Source organism: Aedes albopictus, chromosome 1 (assembly GCF_035046485.1).
Source record: "Aedes albopictus strain Foshan chromosome 1, AalbF5, whole genome shotgun sequence".
Lineage (NCBI taxonomy): Eukaryota > Metazoa > Arthropoda > Insecta > Diptera > Culicidae > Aedes > Aedes albopictus.
In genome coordinates, this window is record NC_085136.1 from 334,890,472 (window position 1) to 334,906,851 (window position 16,380).

The following is a 16,380-nucleotide window of genomic DNA, read 5'->3' on the forward strand; positions in this document are numbered from 1 at the left end:
AGTTCATTTTTCTCATTGTTTCGGCAAGAAATTGGTGGTTAACCCTGTCGAACGCATGGTCTAGATCAAATGATACTAGAAGGGAACTTCTACGCCTATGCTTCAATTTAGAGATTTCGTCCTGTATTCGACCTGTTGCTTCGTAGATGGTTCTTTTGCCGTTTGAACATTTTTGGTGTTCTGACAATACCACCGGAAGGAGGTTCTGTAAACGTAACTTAAGTACTCTGGCAAACAACTTAGGGTCGATTTCTTCACCTCGGCTTAACCGGTAAGCCAGGCTTACCCATATAGTTAAACCAGGTTTAACGCTTAAGCCAGGGTGAAGAAATCGGCCCTTATAGTCATAATTAAGAAGCGATATAGGCCTGTAGTTCTTGATAGAACTGTCTCGACCTTTCTTTTTGATCAACACAACGATACCATCGAAGAAATCCTTTCTAGCTCTTCCACCCAGAGCATCGTTGATGACGAGAGTGAAGTCGTTGCTGATAATCCTCCAGGTTTTTTGATAAAATTCCTGTGGCAATCCATCTGATCCTGGTGACTTCCGACTGGGACTGGTCTTTAGAGCGGTCAGGACCTCGTCCGACGTTATGGGCTGCATAATTGAGTTGTTTAGATCGTTAGTATGTGGGATCATTTGAGTAGGATTAAAGTTATCCGACAGTCTTCCTTCCACAGCTCCATACAATTGTCCAAAGCATGACTGGATTATTTGGCGTATTTGGCCTTGATCGTTAGTATCATTACCATTATTCATCCGTAGAGAAGTTATTGTTGTTTTAGTCCTGGGGCTATGCAGCTGTCCCACATGGAATAGCGTAGTAGATTCCCCCGCAATAAACGTTTCGTTCATCCGTCTAAAATTGCTGGAAAAATTCTGCTGATGACGTAGCATTTGTGCCTTGATCATGTTAATCGTCACAATCTGCTCCGGATTTCCAAATAAATTGCTATACGCATCGTTTAAGATGCCACGATATAGTTCCATTGTTTCACTGAAGTCACGATGAATGATGGATGCTCGCCATTTCAAGAAGGAAATTGTCTTGGGTTTCGCATATTTTGTCCACCATTCAATCCAAGATTGAAAATTTTGTCGAGATCTGATCCAATACGCCCACTTTCTAGCATACTCCTCCAAGACTTCTGGTTGATCCAGAATATGAGGTTGAAGTCTCCAGATCCCTCTACCCGCTGGAGTGCCGAGATCTGGCAGAACCAAACGAACAATGTAAGCTTTGTGATCCGTGAAGGAAGTCGCACAAAAGTGCACCGTTCTCAAATTGTTCCTGTTATAAACGCGTAAAATGGGCGATTTATGTGATTTCTTAAGAAAGAAATAAAAAGACCGTTCTGGTTCGTAATTAACAAATATCTAATATATTTCTCGTTCTACAATCGTTGAGATGCTTCGATCTCTCGTTTCTCTTCTAGAGCTCTGAGTACCCTCTTAGGGGTATCGTCTATTTATCGAGTATGGAGTCACAACAGTTCCTTGCTGTTTTTGATATCAAAATACGATCCAAACGAGATGCTGTGTTTGATCGTATGTATGAAAATTGAACCGAATTGTCCTTCAATGCTTCCCACGAATCTACCAGTTGTGCAGCATCCATCAGCCTTTTACACATTGGGCTAATGTTTGACGTTCCTGTAGCATCTTTGGCAGAAACTACAGAGTTAAAATCGCCACCTAGAATTATTTGGTTTGTGGCATGTTGGAGGTAATGTGTCAGCGAGGAGTTGAAAAAATCTTCCCTTGAATTTCTGTTTACTGGCCCGGATGGAGCATTTTTTTTCCTTCTAAACCATAGGGGGATAAATCTGCTCATCAGACACCCTAACAGGAAGGTTAGGGTAGTGTGGGGTTAAGGCCGTCTTCTACAACGCCAGTAGAAGCCAGGACTACTCTCTCCTCGACCCACTAAAACACATTCCTATGGTCGCCAAACCCTACGTCTCTCCGGAACCACCAAGAAGATATTGCTTCAGAGAGGGGCTAGTGCATATCGCACCCTCAAGGTTAGCTGCCGTAGCCTAGCAGCAACGAACATCGATGACTCGCTCTGGAGAGTCCCATCACGATAGCATGCTGGCGCTTAGCCAGTTTCCCGAGTGGTCCTCGCCACTCCCTTTGTCCTCGGAAGGCGGGCAGGGTGAACCCCGCCCGCGCCCTACTGCTGAGCGGACATCAAGAACTGATGCCCACATGCAACCCGATCTGACCTGCCCGCAAAGGAAGGGTATCACTACCCTTCAGGCCCTATCAGATGCATCCGTAGGTTGCAGACAGCAGGGTCTCACCTACCCCGACCCTTGCTGGGGACCCCTTTCCAACCGCGGGCTCGGATCCAACCCAGTAGACTGACGCCACGACAGCACCGCTACCGGGACTTCCTCTCCGCGGCCACTTAATCGCTGTAAGGGTCGATCTCGACCGCAGGGCACCGGTATGGCCTACGAAGCCGACTTCGAACCCCTGGACCACCTCTTGTACTGCATCTGGACTAGCCATTCTCCGAGTCCACGCGCCACCTCCTCTGTAGCTCCCAGACGATGTGGGTAATAGCCGTTGAAACGGCGTTCCAGCCAAACTCATCCCTACACATTCTCTGGACCAAGTTGTCCGGAGTTGTGTCCTCTCCGCATGTGGCAAGCATGCGGTCACGCATTGTGCGAAAACGCGGGCACACGAACAAAACGTGTTCCGCCGTTTCCTCTAAACCATTGCACACTGGGCATTCGGGAGAATCCGCATGCCCGAAACGGTGTAGATACTGTCGGAAGCAACCATGACCTGTAAGGACCTGTGTCAGGTGGAATGTAACTTCCCCATGGCGCCTATTAATCCAACTATCTACCCTCGGTATCAAGGGAGCATAGATGTTTACGAATGTTACGCCACTTATTTATCTTTAAGAGTTAAACTACGATACTATCCTTAACATCTGCTTTGTTGGTTTTACTGAAGGTGATAAATAGCATCCTTAACTTCACTTAGCATCGAAGTTAGATCCATCCTCTGCTAAACTGACGTAGTCGTTTCTTCAGTTGTCTTGGTTTTCCGTGCCTTCGTTCTCCTTGCTATTCTGGGGTTCACCGAAGTGCTGCTTCCGCCTTTCAATCACAGCTCTCGCGACTTTTTGCCCTGCCCTTAGCATAGAAACATACAGTTACAACCTAGTTCAGAAGGCAAAGATGGCGCTTCCGCGAACCTGAGCGTCTGTTCTTCAGGAGGAGCGGCTCACAACAGCGTCTGATCCCCATGTTAGGGGCGACTGATCAACGTGCCAGGGAAAGACTCTAAGCTCAACTGTGCACTATGGTCCTCCGGAAAGTAGGGAGTTGGTGTCAGGCCCTACGAGGCAGCCATAAAAAACCATTGTAACGGTAAATCAGCAACAGAATAATGTGAACCGAGATCAATAGCAACGACCCTAGCGAACAAGAAGGACTTGCGATTGGAAACTCGGTACGTGGAACTGCTGATCTCTCAACTTCATTGTCACCCGCATACTCGCCGATCTACTAAAGGACCGCGGGTTCGGCATCGTAGCGCTGCAGGAGGTGTGTTGGACAGGATCCATGGTGCGAACGTTTAGAGGTAATCATACCATCTACCAACAGTGTCAGCTGGACCGCCATTGAGTGCGCAATACACCACCTAGGAGTCCCGGTTAGCCTATGCCGGATATTGGAGAGCTACTTCCAGAATAGGGTGCTAATCTATGACACCGAGGAAGGCGAGAGGAGCTACAACATCACCGCAGGGGTCCATCTTGGGCCCGGTACTATGGAACGCGGCGTATGATGGCGTATTGAGGCTCAAACTTCCACCGGGCGTAAAGCTGGTCGGCTTCGCCGATGATATTACCCTCGTGGTATACGGCGAGTCGATAGAGGAAGCGGAACTGACAGCAACTCACGCAATTGACATAGTGGAGGACTGGATGAGGTCGAGACATTTGGCACTCGCGCACCACAAAACAGAGGTGGTGGTGGTAAATAACCGCAAGTCTGAACAGCAGGCAGTGGTCACCACAGGTGGATGCACGATCAACTCTAAGCGCTCACTGAAGCAATTGGGGGTCATGATCGACGATAAGCTGAAATTCGGAAGCCACGTAGAATATGCCTGCAAAAAAGCAAGCATGGCGATAATGTCAAATAGCTCGGCAATAGTCTCGAGTAAGCGTAAGCTGCTCGCGGCAGTAGCGGTCTCCATACTACGGTATGGCGCCGCTGCATGGTCGAAGGCGCTAGTGGTTAATCGAAATGTGAAGCGACTTGAGAGTACCCACAGGCTGATGTGCCTTAGGGTGGTGAGCGCATACCGCACCGTCTCAAAGGACGCGGTATGTGTACTAGCGGGTGTAGTGGATATGTAAGGATAATAAATAAAATGCTTGGATTTACTTAAAAGTGTATTGGAAACCATGTCAATGGAACAGCTTTAACGGATCCAGCGTGGAAACACAAAGAATACGCAAAACTTAACGAAGGTTTCGAATGACTGGGAGAAAACAGTGAAACGATGCGGGGATGATTGTAGTGGTGTCGCTTTCGGCGTCGCGGTTCCGAGATTGAGCCGAGGATGTGGGCAACACAAGGGGGTTCGGGAGTAAGAGTAGAGACTGAAGACCATTCTGGTAACTATTGTAGCTGCGAGCAGATGGGTATTTTGGACTGCCATCTTCCGTTACTACAGCGAGCATGATGCCCATAGCCTTAGTGGTTGCAGAGGATGAAGAATGTTTCGAGCGACGCGGCATAAGAGGCGCGAGGCGTATCGCCAGAACCTCGTCTATGCTGAAGTGGCAGAGGGAATGGGATTCCTCCAGCAAGGGTAGATGGACACATAGACTCATACCGAGCGTGTCCATGTGGATGAGCAGGCCCCATGGCGAGGTGAATTTTCACTTGACTCAATTTCTGTCAGGCCATGGGTGCTTTAGATGGTATCTGCACAGATTCGGACACGCAGGCTCCCCCGCATGTCCGGAGTGTGCAGACTGCGACGAGACCGCGGAACATGTGCTCTTCGAATGTCCACGTTTCGTGGAGCAAAGGTCGAGTATGCAGGAGGTATGCGGTAGAGATATCACGCCTGACAACATTGTTGAAAGGATGTGTATGGGGGCGGACAAGTGGGACTCCGTTACTTCCACGGTTTTTCGAATCGTACTTGAACTACAGAGTAAATGGCGAGCCGAACAACAGCTAGTTGAATTGGCCCCCTTCCCCATCCAGGAGCTTGAGTTCAATGGGTAGTCTAAGTACTAGCCAGGACCCGAGCCTCCAGGGGAGAGTGAACAACTTAAGGCGGTAGCTGGTGGAACGCTTACTATTAGAGTGTACTCATGTACGGTCCCCCCTTCCCGAAGTCATCCCTAACGGGCGTACCGCGAAGGTAAGGAAGAGAGAGAATGAGTTTTTAGTGGGTCGATCCCCACATCACCCGAGTGTAACGACCCGATCAATGTCCGCGTGACCAACCGAATGTCCGCACTAACCAGCCGAATACATGTTTACCGCGTCTTGAGAATGCGTCCGTACTGTTGTGTGTCCGAAGCCAGACTGTCTTCTCGGTCACCGTCCGACGGATGACATACACTCAAACGTGTATGTGTGACCGCTATGTTACCAAACGGGGGAGCATCCGCAGGTGTCAAATCTGCATCTTTGGTATGACCGTTACACCGAGGAACCACCTCTTGGGTATCTGTTGCAGATTTTCTCATTCTATAAAAAAAATACCATCTACCAGAGCTGCGGCAATACACGCACAGAGAACAGACATTTAAGCTCGAACAAAAATACGTCGAAATCGTGTGTAAAGGATTTAAGTGTACCTCAACGCCACCAACGGAGACTGCCCCACATATAAAGTCGATTTGACCACACGATGGCAGTGTTCATCGTTAAACTACACTAACCTACAAAGCGACACTAGCGCCAAACGGCCAAAAACGGCGAGCACTGGTAACAAAAATGACAACACAACAATGTAAGTAATGGGACGCTAGCGCCACGCAACGGGAGCATAACCACATACTTTAAAATGACCGTTACAAAGTTTTACACAAGGCAGAAAGCAAAGATAGACGTCTGTTCTCTGTGATACACGCGAGCTGGGAACAGCTTTCATCGTGATGGGTGATATGAAGAGGCGCGTGACCGGTTGGTGGCCGATCGACGAAAGAATGTGCAGGTTGAGGATCAAAGGCCGATTCTTCAACTTCAGCATAATAAACGTGCACAGCCCACACTCCGGGAGTACTGATGATGACAAGGACGCATTTTACGCGCAGCTCGAATGCGAGTACAATCGCTGCCCAAGCCACGACGTCAAGATCATCATAGGAGATTTAAGCGCCCAGGTAGGCCAGGAGGAGGAATTCAGACTGACGATTGGAAAGCTCAGCGCCCACCGGCTGACGAACGAAAACGGCTTATGACTCATTGATTTCGCCGCCTCCAAAAACATGACCTTACGTAGCACCTTTTTCCAACACAGCCTCCCTTATCGTTACACCTGGAGATCACCACAGCAGACGGAATCTCAAATCGACCACGTTCTGATTGACAGACGACGGCACTTCTCCGACATTATCGACTTCAGGACCTATCGTGGCGCCAACATCGACTGCGACCACTATCTGGTGATGGTTAAACTGCGCCCAAAACTCTCCGTCATCAACAATGTACGGTACCGGCGACTGCCACGGTTCAACCCAGAGTGACTGAAACAACCGGATGTCGCCTCAGTATACGCGCAGAATCTCGAAGCCGCGTTGCCAGACGAGAGCCAGCTCGATGAGGCCCCTCTAGAAGACTGCTGGAGTAGAGTGAAAGCAGCCATCAACGACGCAGCCGAGAGCACCATCGGGTACGTGGAACGGAATCAACGGAACGAATGGTTCGACGAAGAGTGCAGAACGGTTTTGGAGGAGAAGAACGCAGCGAGGGCGGTAATGCTGCAGCAAGGGACTCGACAGAATGTGGAACGTTACAAACGTGTCGTTCCCAAGAAACAAGGAAGTTCTATCAGAAGCTCAACGCATCCCGCAACGGATTCGTGCCGCGAGCCGAAATATGCAGGGATAAAGACGGAGGCCTCTTGACGGACGGACGTGAGGTGATCGAAAGGTGGAAGCAGCACTTCGATCAGCACCTGAACGGCGTGGAGAACGTATGCATGGGAGCCCACGGCAACGGAGGAAACGACGACGCCAGTGCAGCGGAGGACGGAAATGAACCAACTCCCACGCTGAGGGAAGTTAAGGATGCCATTCACCAGCTTAAAAACAACAAAGCGGCTGGTAAGGACGGTATCGCAGCAGAACTCATCAAGATGGGCCCGGAAATGTTGGCCACCGGCTGATAGTCAGGATCTGGGAAACCGAACAGCTACCGGAGGAGTAGAAGGAAGGGGTAATCTGCCCCATTCACAAGAAAGGCGACCATTTGGAATGTAAGAACTTCAGGGCGATCAAAATTCAGAATGCCGCCTACAAAGTAATATCCCAGATCATCTTTCGTCGTCTTTCACCCAAAGTAAATGGGTTTGTGGAAAGTTACCAAGCCGGGTCTTCGTTGATGGCCATTCAATATCGGACCAGATCTTCACGGTGCAGCAAATCCTTAAAAAACGCCGTGAATACCAGGTCCCAACGCACCACCTGTTTATCGATTTCAAGGCGGCTTAAGACAGTATCGACCGCAGAGAGCTATGGCCAATCATGGACGAGAACGGCTTCTCCGGGAAGCTCATTAGATTGATCAAAACGACGATAAACGGTGTAAGAAACTGCGTAAGGTTTTTGGACGGAGCGGGCCATTTGGCATAAAGCCATTTGGCATAAGGTCGTTTGGCATAAGTTCACTTGGCATAAAAACAAATGCACCCTTCTTTATTATGCCAAATGTCCATTATGTCTGTGAGAATCTTTCTCTGTAATGATTATTCAACAACTGTATTCATTATTTGTATACACTTTATTACCGATACTTCAATATTACATACAATGATTCACACTCCAGACAACAATAACAACATCTCAACATATGACAGATACTCAATGTAAACATACACGCTAAACGTAATACAGTAATACAATAATTTATTATGTGCACACCACAAGGTACCACAATGTCAAATGACCGTTATGCCAAATGGCTTTATGCCAAGCGACCATATGCCAACCGGCCTTATGCCAAATGAAACAGACCCGTTCTTGGGCGATCTGTCTAGTTCGTTCGAATCTCGCCGGGGATTGCGACAAGGTGATGGACTCTCATGCCTGCTGTTCAACATAGCCCTGGAAGGTGTTATGCGCCGAGGACGATGCGCGATTTTCACGAAATCCGGTCAATTTGTCTGTTTTGCGGATGACATAGATCGCAGTCAACCCTTCAAGAAGCAGTCCCCAAGTAACCACGAAGCCGTATATAAGTGCATCAATTATGCCGTATATTTATATTTAAAATTGTGTAAATAATGCTGCATTACTTTAAATACCTCATTGAAGCAATATTAAAGTCGAAAAGGGCCCCACTAAAATTAAATTAGTGCCACATATTGCTGCACGTTGACAGCCATTGCTAAAGTGACATAAATGCATGTGCTGTACATTTGCATTTGCACATGCTTAATACGTGCAACACGAAAAACCAAAACAAAAATCTATTTTTAGCACCGTTTCGTTATCGACGGTACTAATGCCCCCCACATGAATGTTTTAACCATTTTTTTTTGTTGCCAGGTCGGGAGTCGAACCAGAAGTGTTGAAGACCGCTTGATGAGTTCCATTCGCGCTGGTGCTGTGGACCGTTTCTGCTGCTGTGATAACAGCCGATATTTCATTAACTAGAAGAAAACTGTTCTTCTGCCTCAACCATTTCAGTAGAGGGCAAAACGACTATGGCATATGTAATTACAGGGATTCGTAATCACATTCTGATAAATCGCTGATAAATGCATAATGCATTCTATAGAAGATATTCAATCAATATAAGAAAAATAAAAAAACCTTTCGTACAATGCTCATAATATTATGCTAATTGTGGTTTCCATCATAATTGGCATGCGATAGCAGTCAACAGAAAAGAGAAAAGGTCATCTCTAAAAAGGGTTTTCTGAAGAAAGTCGTCGATCGGTGGTTCAAACGAGGATTAAGTTGGTCGGGATTAGAACCAGAAGTGTTGAAGATCGCTATAGTTGACCATGAAGTTGTTAACTTTTCTTGATTTAATTTGTTTACCATTAGAGTCAAGCTTTTATAATTGTATTGTTAGAGCAACCTTTGCTAGTTTGTACATTGCATTTATACAGTTTTTGCAGTGTTGAATTATTGAATTATCGTATATCACCTTTTAATGCACCCTAATGTAAAGAAAAAATGTAATGCATCAATACATTGATAATGCCAATCTAAAGGTATATTGCATGAGAAGTGTGGAATTACTGCATTTCGCATTGCAAAGGTTGATATTCAGTCTAATTCGTGCAATGATATAATGCTTGTGGTTACTTGGGTCGTCTGAATGAATGTTCGTGTACAATGCAGCGAGCACCCCAGTGGCGAAAGTTGGGAGCTACTCGCCAGTGTGGAAGGTAAGTACACCGATCTCTCGATACTCTGCTAAGCTAACGTTTCGAGTGTTCCAGATCTCGCCCTGAATTTATTGTCTGTGAGAGAAATTTACAAGAAGGGGTATCGAGTCACGTTTACCACCGAAGCGTATGAAGTCGAGCATGAATCAACAGGTGATGTCTGTCGACTAAATGCAACGCAGCATGCCATCGACAATCGAAACGGTCCATGCTTTTGAAATTTTCAATTTGATTTTTTAGTTTGTATTCTGAAATCGACTAATAAAGACGTTAATTGTAAATAGTTAAGTTGATTTATTTTCAAGTCCAGTTCGATTCGCTGCCCAATTCCGCCAATAGGTTATAGGCCATTGCGACCGGAATCGGAACTAGTGAAGGGAGACAGGCTGGTGTCGTTTCCGAAGCTCTACTAACAAAAGTAGCTGCATAACAGCTTATGGAGCAAACGCTTTTGGAAGGTAGCTCTCATAAACTCTTATACAGCAGAAATGTTAGTTGGCATGGCGTGAATGACCTTATCACAGACATAACACCTTGAACGATTTTCATGGAAATCCATCGCCCAGTTCACACTACCATCACCTGGTGGAAAAGTTGCACGAATCATTGTGTTGTGCAATATCGTCAACAGAAGGCGCTAGTGTGAATCGTCAAACGCATAGAAAAACGATGCGCGCGCCTATGGTTGTGAAAGCCACAACTATGAAAATTTAAAATGCTCGGTAAAAGCGTGATCGATGGAAATTTCGCAAGTGTTATTGACGATCTTGCGCCTAATACGACGCACAGGCAAACACAATTGTCCCACCACAAAATATTCATACCGGTTTCAGCATACATTGGTTGTAGTGTAGTCACCGCTACAGTAGTTTGGCAGCGGGTGCGCATTTTGGGGTGGTGTTTCGAATAATCGGTTTGTTTACGCGCTGTTTCCTTTGTTGTTGGAAGTGTGAACATTGTTCTTTCATTGATTGAACATTTGCACGATATCCTTGCAATGCTCAATACGTCTGTTTGTCTGTGACCTTATCGTGGCGAGTGATGATGAGCGCATCGTAGGTGCGTTGAATCTAGTACTGCAGAAGCATTTCAAGATCACCAGTCTCGGCGATATCAAGCTTTACTTGGGCATCAAAGTATATCGAGAGTGTTGTCCAATCTGCTGGTCTTCAAGATGCCAAAGCGTCTAGCGTGCCTATCGATCCTAGATACTACAAGATAGAAGAGGACAACGACCTGCTTCCAAACAATTTGGAATATCAGAAGGTAGTTGGGCAGTTGTTGTACATTGCAGCCAACAGCAGACTTGCCATTGCAGCGGCGATTTCGATCCTGAGTCGTAAGGTGAGTTGCCCTACCCAACGTGACTGGGACGAGCTGAAGCGAACGGTTCGCTACTTGAAGGGGACGGCAGACATGAGGCTTCGACCTTCGACTGAGCAGCAGCGGTGATTCATCTGGTCTAGTTGGTTTCGCCGACGCCGATTGGGCAGAATGTCGTACCGATCGGAAATCCAACAGCGGGTACGTGTTCCAGTACTGTGGAGGTACAATTTCATGGGCTTGCAGGAAGCAAACCTGCGTCTCCTTGTCCACAGCAGAAGTGGAGTTTGTAGCCCTTTCCGAGGCATCCCAAGATGCGGTTTGGCTGCAAAGACTGTTGGAGGACCTAGGTGAGAAAACAAAAAAAATTTTTATATGAAGACAACCAGAGCTGTTTGAAGATGCTGGACGCTGAAAAGTTCAGTAATCGTACGAAACATATTTCGACCAAATTCCATTACGCTAAGGACTTGAAGACGAAAGGTGTTGTTATGACGTCAATTATGTACTTTTCAGCCGACTTGCAACCCGCCGAATATGTACTCGTGAGCTTCCGCAGCAGACCCATCAAAAGCTACCCTCCAGGTATTCTTGTTGCATCCGGATCTCTTACGAACATCAGCTTTGTAGGGTTATTGTCCGGCATTCTCACAACATGTCATGGCCTTGGTTTCCTTCCAGCTTTTGTCACCTTCCGGATGCTAGGTTCATCCTACATCCTAGGTTTATGCTACACCCTGCCAAAAATGGTCCTAAGCACCTAACAATTCGAGTGCTTGCATGTGCTTCTCGAGCATAGTCCAGGTCTCGTGCCCATAGAGAACCATCGGTCTTATCAACGTCTTGTTAATAGTGCGTAGTGGCAGTCGACCAGCAGTTGAAACAGTTCAACTTGACCGTTTCCTCCTACTCCTCTCGATGTGAACCAGCGGCTCACGAAGCAAATTTGTCCTGCAATATTGTTCTGAAGAATTGGAGAAGATGAAAGATGTTCCTTTCCAAGACCTAGTCGATGAACTTCAATTCGTTGCGTAGTGTTCAATGTAGGGTCTAGCTCGAATCCAAAGTAAGATTCAATAAACCACGATCAGATGATCAACAGAAAATACATAATTCTTCAATTACTTACGCTCTGAAACAGCGTCTTTATATCACCACATCTCAGCCAATGCTCTCTTCCCACATGGTTCTCCCGACTACTAATGACCGTTTCTTCTCGTTGTCCATAACAACGAGCACATGTCTCGGAATACCGAAGCAAATCTACTCATTATTTTATAATAACATTACTATTTTCCTACATTCAACCCCGGAAATAAGTATTTACGTCTTCTTCTTTTTGGCATAACATTCCAACTGGGGACAAGGCCTGATTGTCAGTTTGGTGTTATATGAGCACTTCTACAGTCAAGGGAGATTCCATTACGAAAAGTTTCTGGACCGACCGGGAATCGAGCCCGTCACTTTTAGCGTCCCAATGATTACGTTTCCGACTCGAAACAAAGTTGTTTATTTATGAGCCATCTGTTGCGCTTTAAGAGAAATTTGTTTGTGCCACATGGCCTCCATGGTTACGGACCAACGATTCTTTTATTATGACAACCGGCACCTTTCCTTGCGAGAACCCGTCCCCGAAGCAGAATTATATCGATAATCCCCGGAAAGATGGATTTCGAGGAAAACCTAGTCAAGCGACAAAACTCCACCGAATATTTCGACACCGTAATTGGCCACATCGAGGACATCGTCATCGGGGAAGAGTTCCAGGTGAGTGAGAGTTGGACATTTCGGATAAACGGGGTTCAGCGTGTGTTTTGGCCATTTTCAGACCATGGTGAACCACTTCATGGAGTGCTACTACCACCTATTCGACCAGGGCGAGGAGAACAAGATCGTCTACACGGAGATATACCAGAAGTACACCAGCCTGATCGAGACGTTCATCGTGGAGAGCCTGAACGACAAGATGAGCTACTTCGATATGGACCGGTTCGCGCTGGAACTGGAGACCAAAAAGTCCCAGCTGGATGGGGAAATTTTCGAGCTGCTGTACACGTTGACCGACTTTCTGGCCTTCAAGGACATGGTGCTGGACTACAAGGCGTTCAAGGAGGGGCTTTATGACGATCTGAGCAAGGATTTTAGCGTGACCAGTCTGAAGCAGAAACAATGAGGGGGGTCGGTTGGGTGTGTTTATATTTAGGGAACTAGGACTACTTATTGGCAATAAAAGCGGACATTTATTTGTGGACATAATCGTTGGGTGTTCTTTCAATGCATGAGAATTTCCGTTTGGACGAGTCGATTGTTGGTGTCGCCAGGCATCCGGTATGGTACGGTTGCAGCCATGTTGGTCAGGGCTTTCGCCTGCTCGCGGAGGTAGTTCAGTTGCTGAAAGTTTCATGAGAAATATCCAAAATACATTAACCTGTTTAAAACGCACACCCTAGTCCCAAAACCTACCTTCAGTTTCAGTTCGTTCAAATCGTCCTTGCCCTTCAGCACTTTGTACTTATTGTAGGCGATGTCCATCGTGGCCAGCAGCAGATCCGGAATGACCTTGCAAACTTCGCCTCCGAGGCGTTTGAAGTTGTGCACGCACGCCTCCAGGTCGGCCATCCTCAGCGGCACCAACTTGATCCGTTCCAGCACTTCCAGCGCCGGTTGGTAGTTCCTGTTGTGATAGTGATCGAAAAAGATGACCAACTCCTTCAGCAGGCTAAACGTGGACCAAGTCTGAGGATCGCAGTTCTTCTCTGCTCCGGCGTACCTTTCGGTGAATTCCAGTGCCATCCGCTGCAGCCGTTCCCGCAGGGATCCGGCCTTGCTCGGTTGATGAACCACCTGAGATAGCAATATCGACGAATAGCGCAGCGCTTGCTCGTTGTTTCCGGCCAGATCGAACAGCTTGATGGCATCCTCGAACATGCCCTTCTTGACAAACTCCTCGGCGATCATTTCGCAGGCCATCTTGGCGTCGATGTGGCTACTCTCGAACTGGTCAATCAACCCCCGGGACCGGATTCCGTCGCGCTGCATCTTTCCGAACAGCAAATCAAAGTCGCGACACTCGATGGCCAAATCGGAAACGCACACCAGGAACAGATTGCGCCCTTCGGTGTCGCGGAGGTTCCGAAGGAAGAAGAAATACTGCAGCGCTTCGGCCGGATCGGTGATTTCGAACTTTTTCACGTACAGCATGATCAGCCGGGCGATGTTGAGCCGACGCATGGGCTGTGGGTCTTCGATGTCGACCGACACTGCAAGGATAAAGGGGGACATGTTACAGCAGTTACTACAGGTCCCAAAGTTCACCCAAATACTTACGCAACGGTTCCTGAAGATTCCGGGGACCTCCGATCATGTGCAGTTCGCTCATTGCCAGCGCAATATGAACCGCATGGGCACGGTACTTGTCGAACCGCGCAAGGAATTCGATCCCCGCCTCGAATTGGCCGGTCAACGCCAGAACCTGGTAGTACAGATGGGGCTGATCGTTGGCATTGAAGTGCTTCTCTCCATATTGTTCCAGAATCATCGCCTGCAGTGCCGAGTAGGTCAAGTGTTCGGAATTTTCATCCGATTCGGGCCGGATCAGGGACAACTGAATCCACAGGAAGTCGTCGGAGCTCTTGGCCACCTCCGGATGCTGTTCCTGAATATCGCAGCAGCCGATGATGCAATAAACGGCCCGTTTGTACGGATCGATCGCGTTTCGGATCTGACGCTTGTACTGCATCCGGATTTGCAGCTCCAGCTTGGGATTAACCTTCTGACCGGGTTTCCGGCACTTCTCCTCCAGTATCGCGATGAAGTCGTCGTGACCAGGACCGGCCATCTGCATGCACTTCAATGCGGAATTGATATCTCCACAGCGCAGACAGTAGTAGACCATCGGCCAGAGAGGCTTCCCGTCCACGTGGCCATCCTGCAACCCGATGAAGGTAGAATTGTTCTGATTGGCGAACTTCAATCCCACAAACGATCCGACCAGATTCAGAACACTCGGAATCCCACCCCGTTGGGCGTCCCGAAGATGCTCCGAAATGACCGTCTGCATAAACAACTTGTAGCGATTCTCCAGATATCGCTTGGCCTGCTCGATGAACTGGGTCTGGGTGCACCGGGCCCTCAGGGGATCCTGTGTCCGCGGACTTGGCGTCACATTCGTCATATACTTCATAATCTCCCAAATATCGTTCACCTTCGAATCGTTGAAGCTCTCGGCCACCTGGGCGAACCGTTGCACCAACGATGGCCGCATGGCACCCTCATTGACCAGCTTGTTATACTCGTAGACTTCCCGAGCGTAGGCCATCTCCTGGTTGTTCAGCGATGACCTTCCTCCGAACGTGCTCTCGTTCAAAATCGTCTGCTCCGGTCCCTTCCGGATGTCGATCCAGTTCTGCGACGGGCCAATCAGCGCATTCATCAGCTTCACCTTCTCCAGCTTCCAGTCGTTCATGGTGTGTTCCCACTTCTGGTTCTGTGCCGCCTGGTACGAGTTCTTGTGCACTTCCTCAATCACCGACAGGATGGCATTCTCCTTCTCGTTCCGCAGGAAGCTTTGGATGTCGGTCGTCGAAATCGGATCCAACGGTTCGAACGTTTTGCGCGAACTCAGCGTTTCCAGCTTTTGCGAAATCTTCGGCAAATCGATTCCCTTGTGTCCCAGCAGGATGTGCCTGTTGGGGAGATAGACCGCTTTAGCAACAAATCGTATCAGATAAGATAGACCATCAACTTACGCTTGCATGTCCTGCGCTCCGGTTTGGGACACTCTGGAGTGCAGTTCTTGCGTGGCCTGCAGCACCTGCGGAAGGGTGCGTTCCACCCGGGGCAGGTCATCGGAGACCTGCGTTTCATGGGTCAGCTTCTGGGCCTGTTGAAGCAGTGCACTGAAATCCATAGTGAATCTTAACCTCAAACGGATGGATGCGGTAGAACGCTTTTTCGGGGTGTGAAACACACGTTATTCCACTAGATTTCACAAACACTTGAGGCGTTGCAATTCTTACGACAACTTTTAACAACTTTCGCTGTAATTTTCACGGTTTTTGCACCATTTAATTCGGATTTTTCTCCGGAAAACAAATCGAAAGATGCGGCGGTCAAACGAAACTAGCGATTCTGTTTACAGTTTGCAGGTGGATTCTGCAGTATAACTTTTTGAAAGAATAACTGACAGCATAAAAGCCAGAGCTGCAGCTTGCACAGCTGGTGATTTTTATTTTAATGGTCAAAATGTAACCATATATGGTCATCAGGACTGACAGACGTACAGCTGACTTCGGTTTCGAGCAGGGGGACAGCCAGGCTTCTTGAGCGGTGTTGAGACAATCCCATATTCTGAATCTGCATGCCAAACTGAGCCGAAATCCAAATTTTCATGAATTTTGGTGCCCAGGAACCTATTAAAAATTCAATTTAAAGTT

The 16,380-nt window shown here is 47.7% G+C and overlaps 2 protein-coding genes across 2 annotated transcripts; one reads left to right on the top strand and one right to left on the bottom strand.

Annotated features, from left to right (window-relative positions):
• Positions 1-12,068: 12,068 nt before the first annotated feature.
• On the top strand, positions 12,069-13,191 carry LOC109432061 (ADP-ribosylation factor-like protein 2-binding protein). The gene is made up of 2 exons (XM_019708362.3): positions 12,069-12,712; positions 12,774-13,191. Exons 1-2 carry the CDS (start codon positions 12,611-12,613, stop codon positions 13,116-13,118), a joined length of 447 nt encoding a protein of 148 aa, XP_019563907.1. The 5' UTR covers positions 12,069-12,610; the 3' UTR covers positions 13,119-13,191.
• Positions 13,125-16,090, bottom strand: LOC109404024 (nuclear pore complex protein Nup93-1). Its single transcript, XM_019676889.3, has 4 exons — positions 15,694-16,090; positions 14,273-15,630; positions 13,409-14,205; positions 13,125-13,336 (listed from the first exon to the last, which is right to left on the bottom strand). The coding sequence occupies exons 1-4, from the start codon at positions 15,852-15,854 to the stop codon at positions 13,217-13,219; spliced, it is 2,436 nt and encodes an 811-aa protein (XP_019532434.2). The 5' UTR covers positions 15,855-16,090; the 3' UTR covers positions 13,125-13,216.
• Between the last annotated feature and the right edge of the window lie 290 nt (positions 16,091-16,380).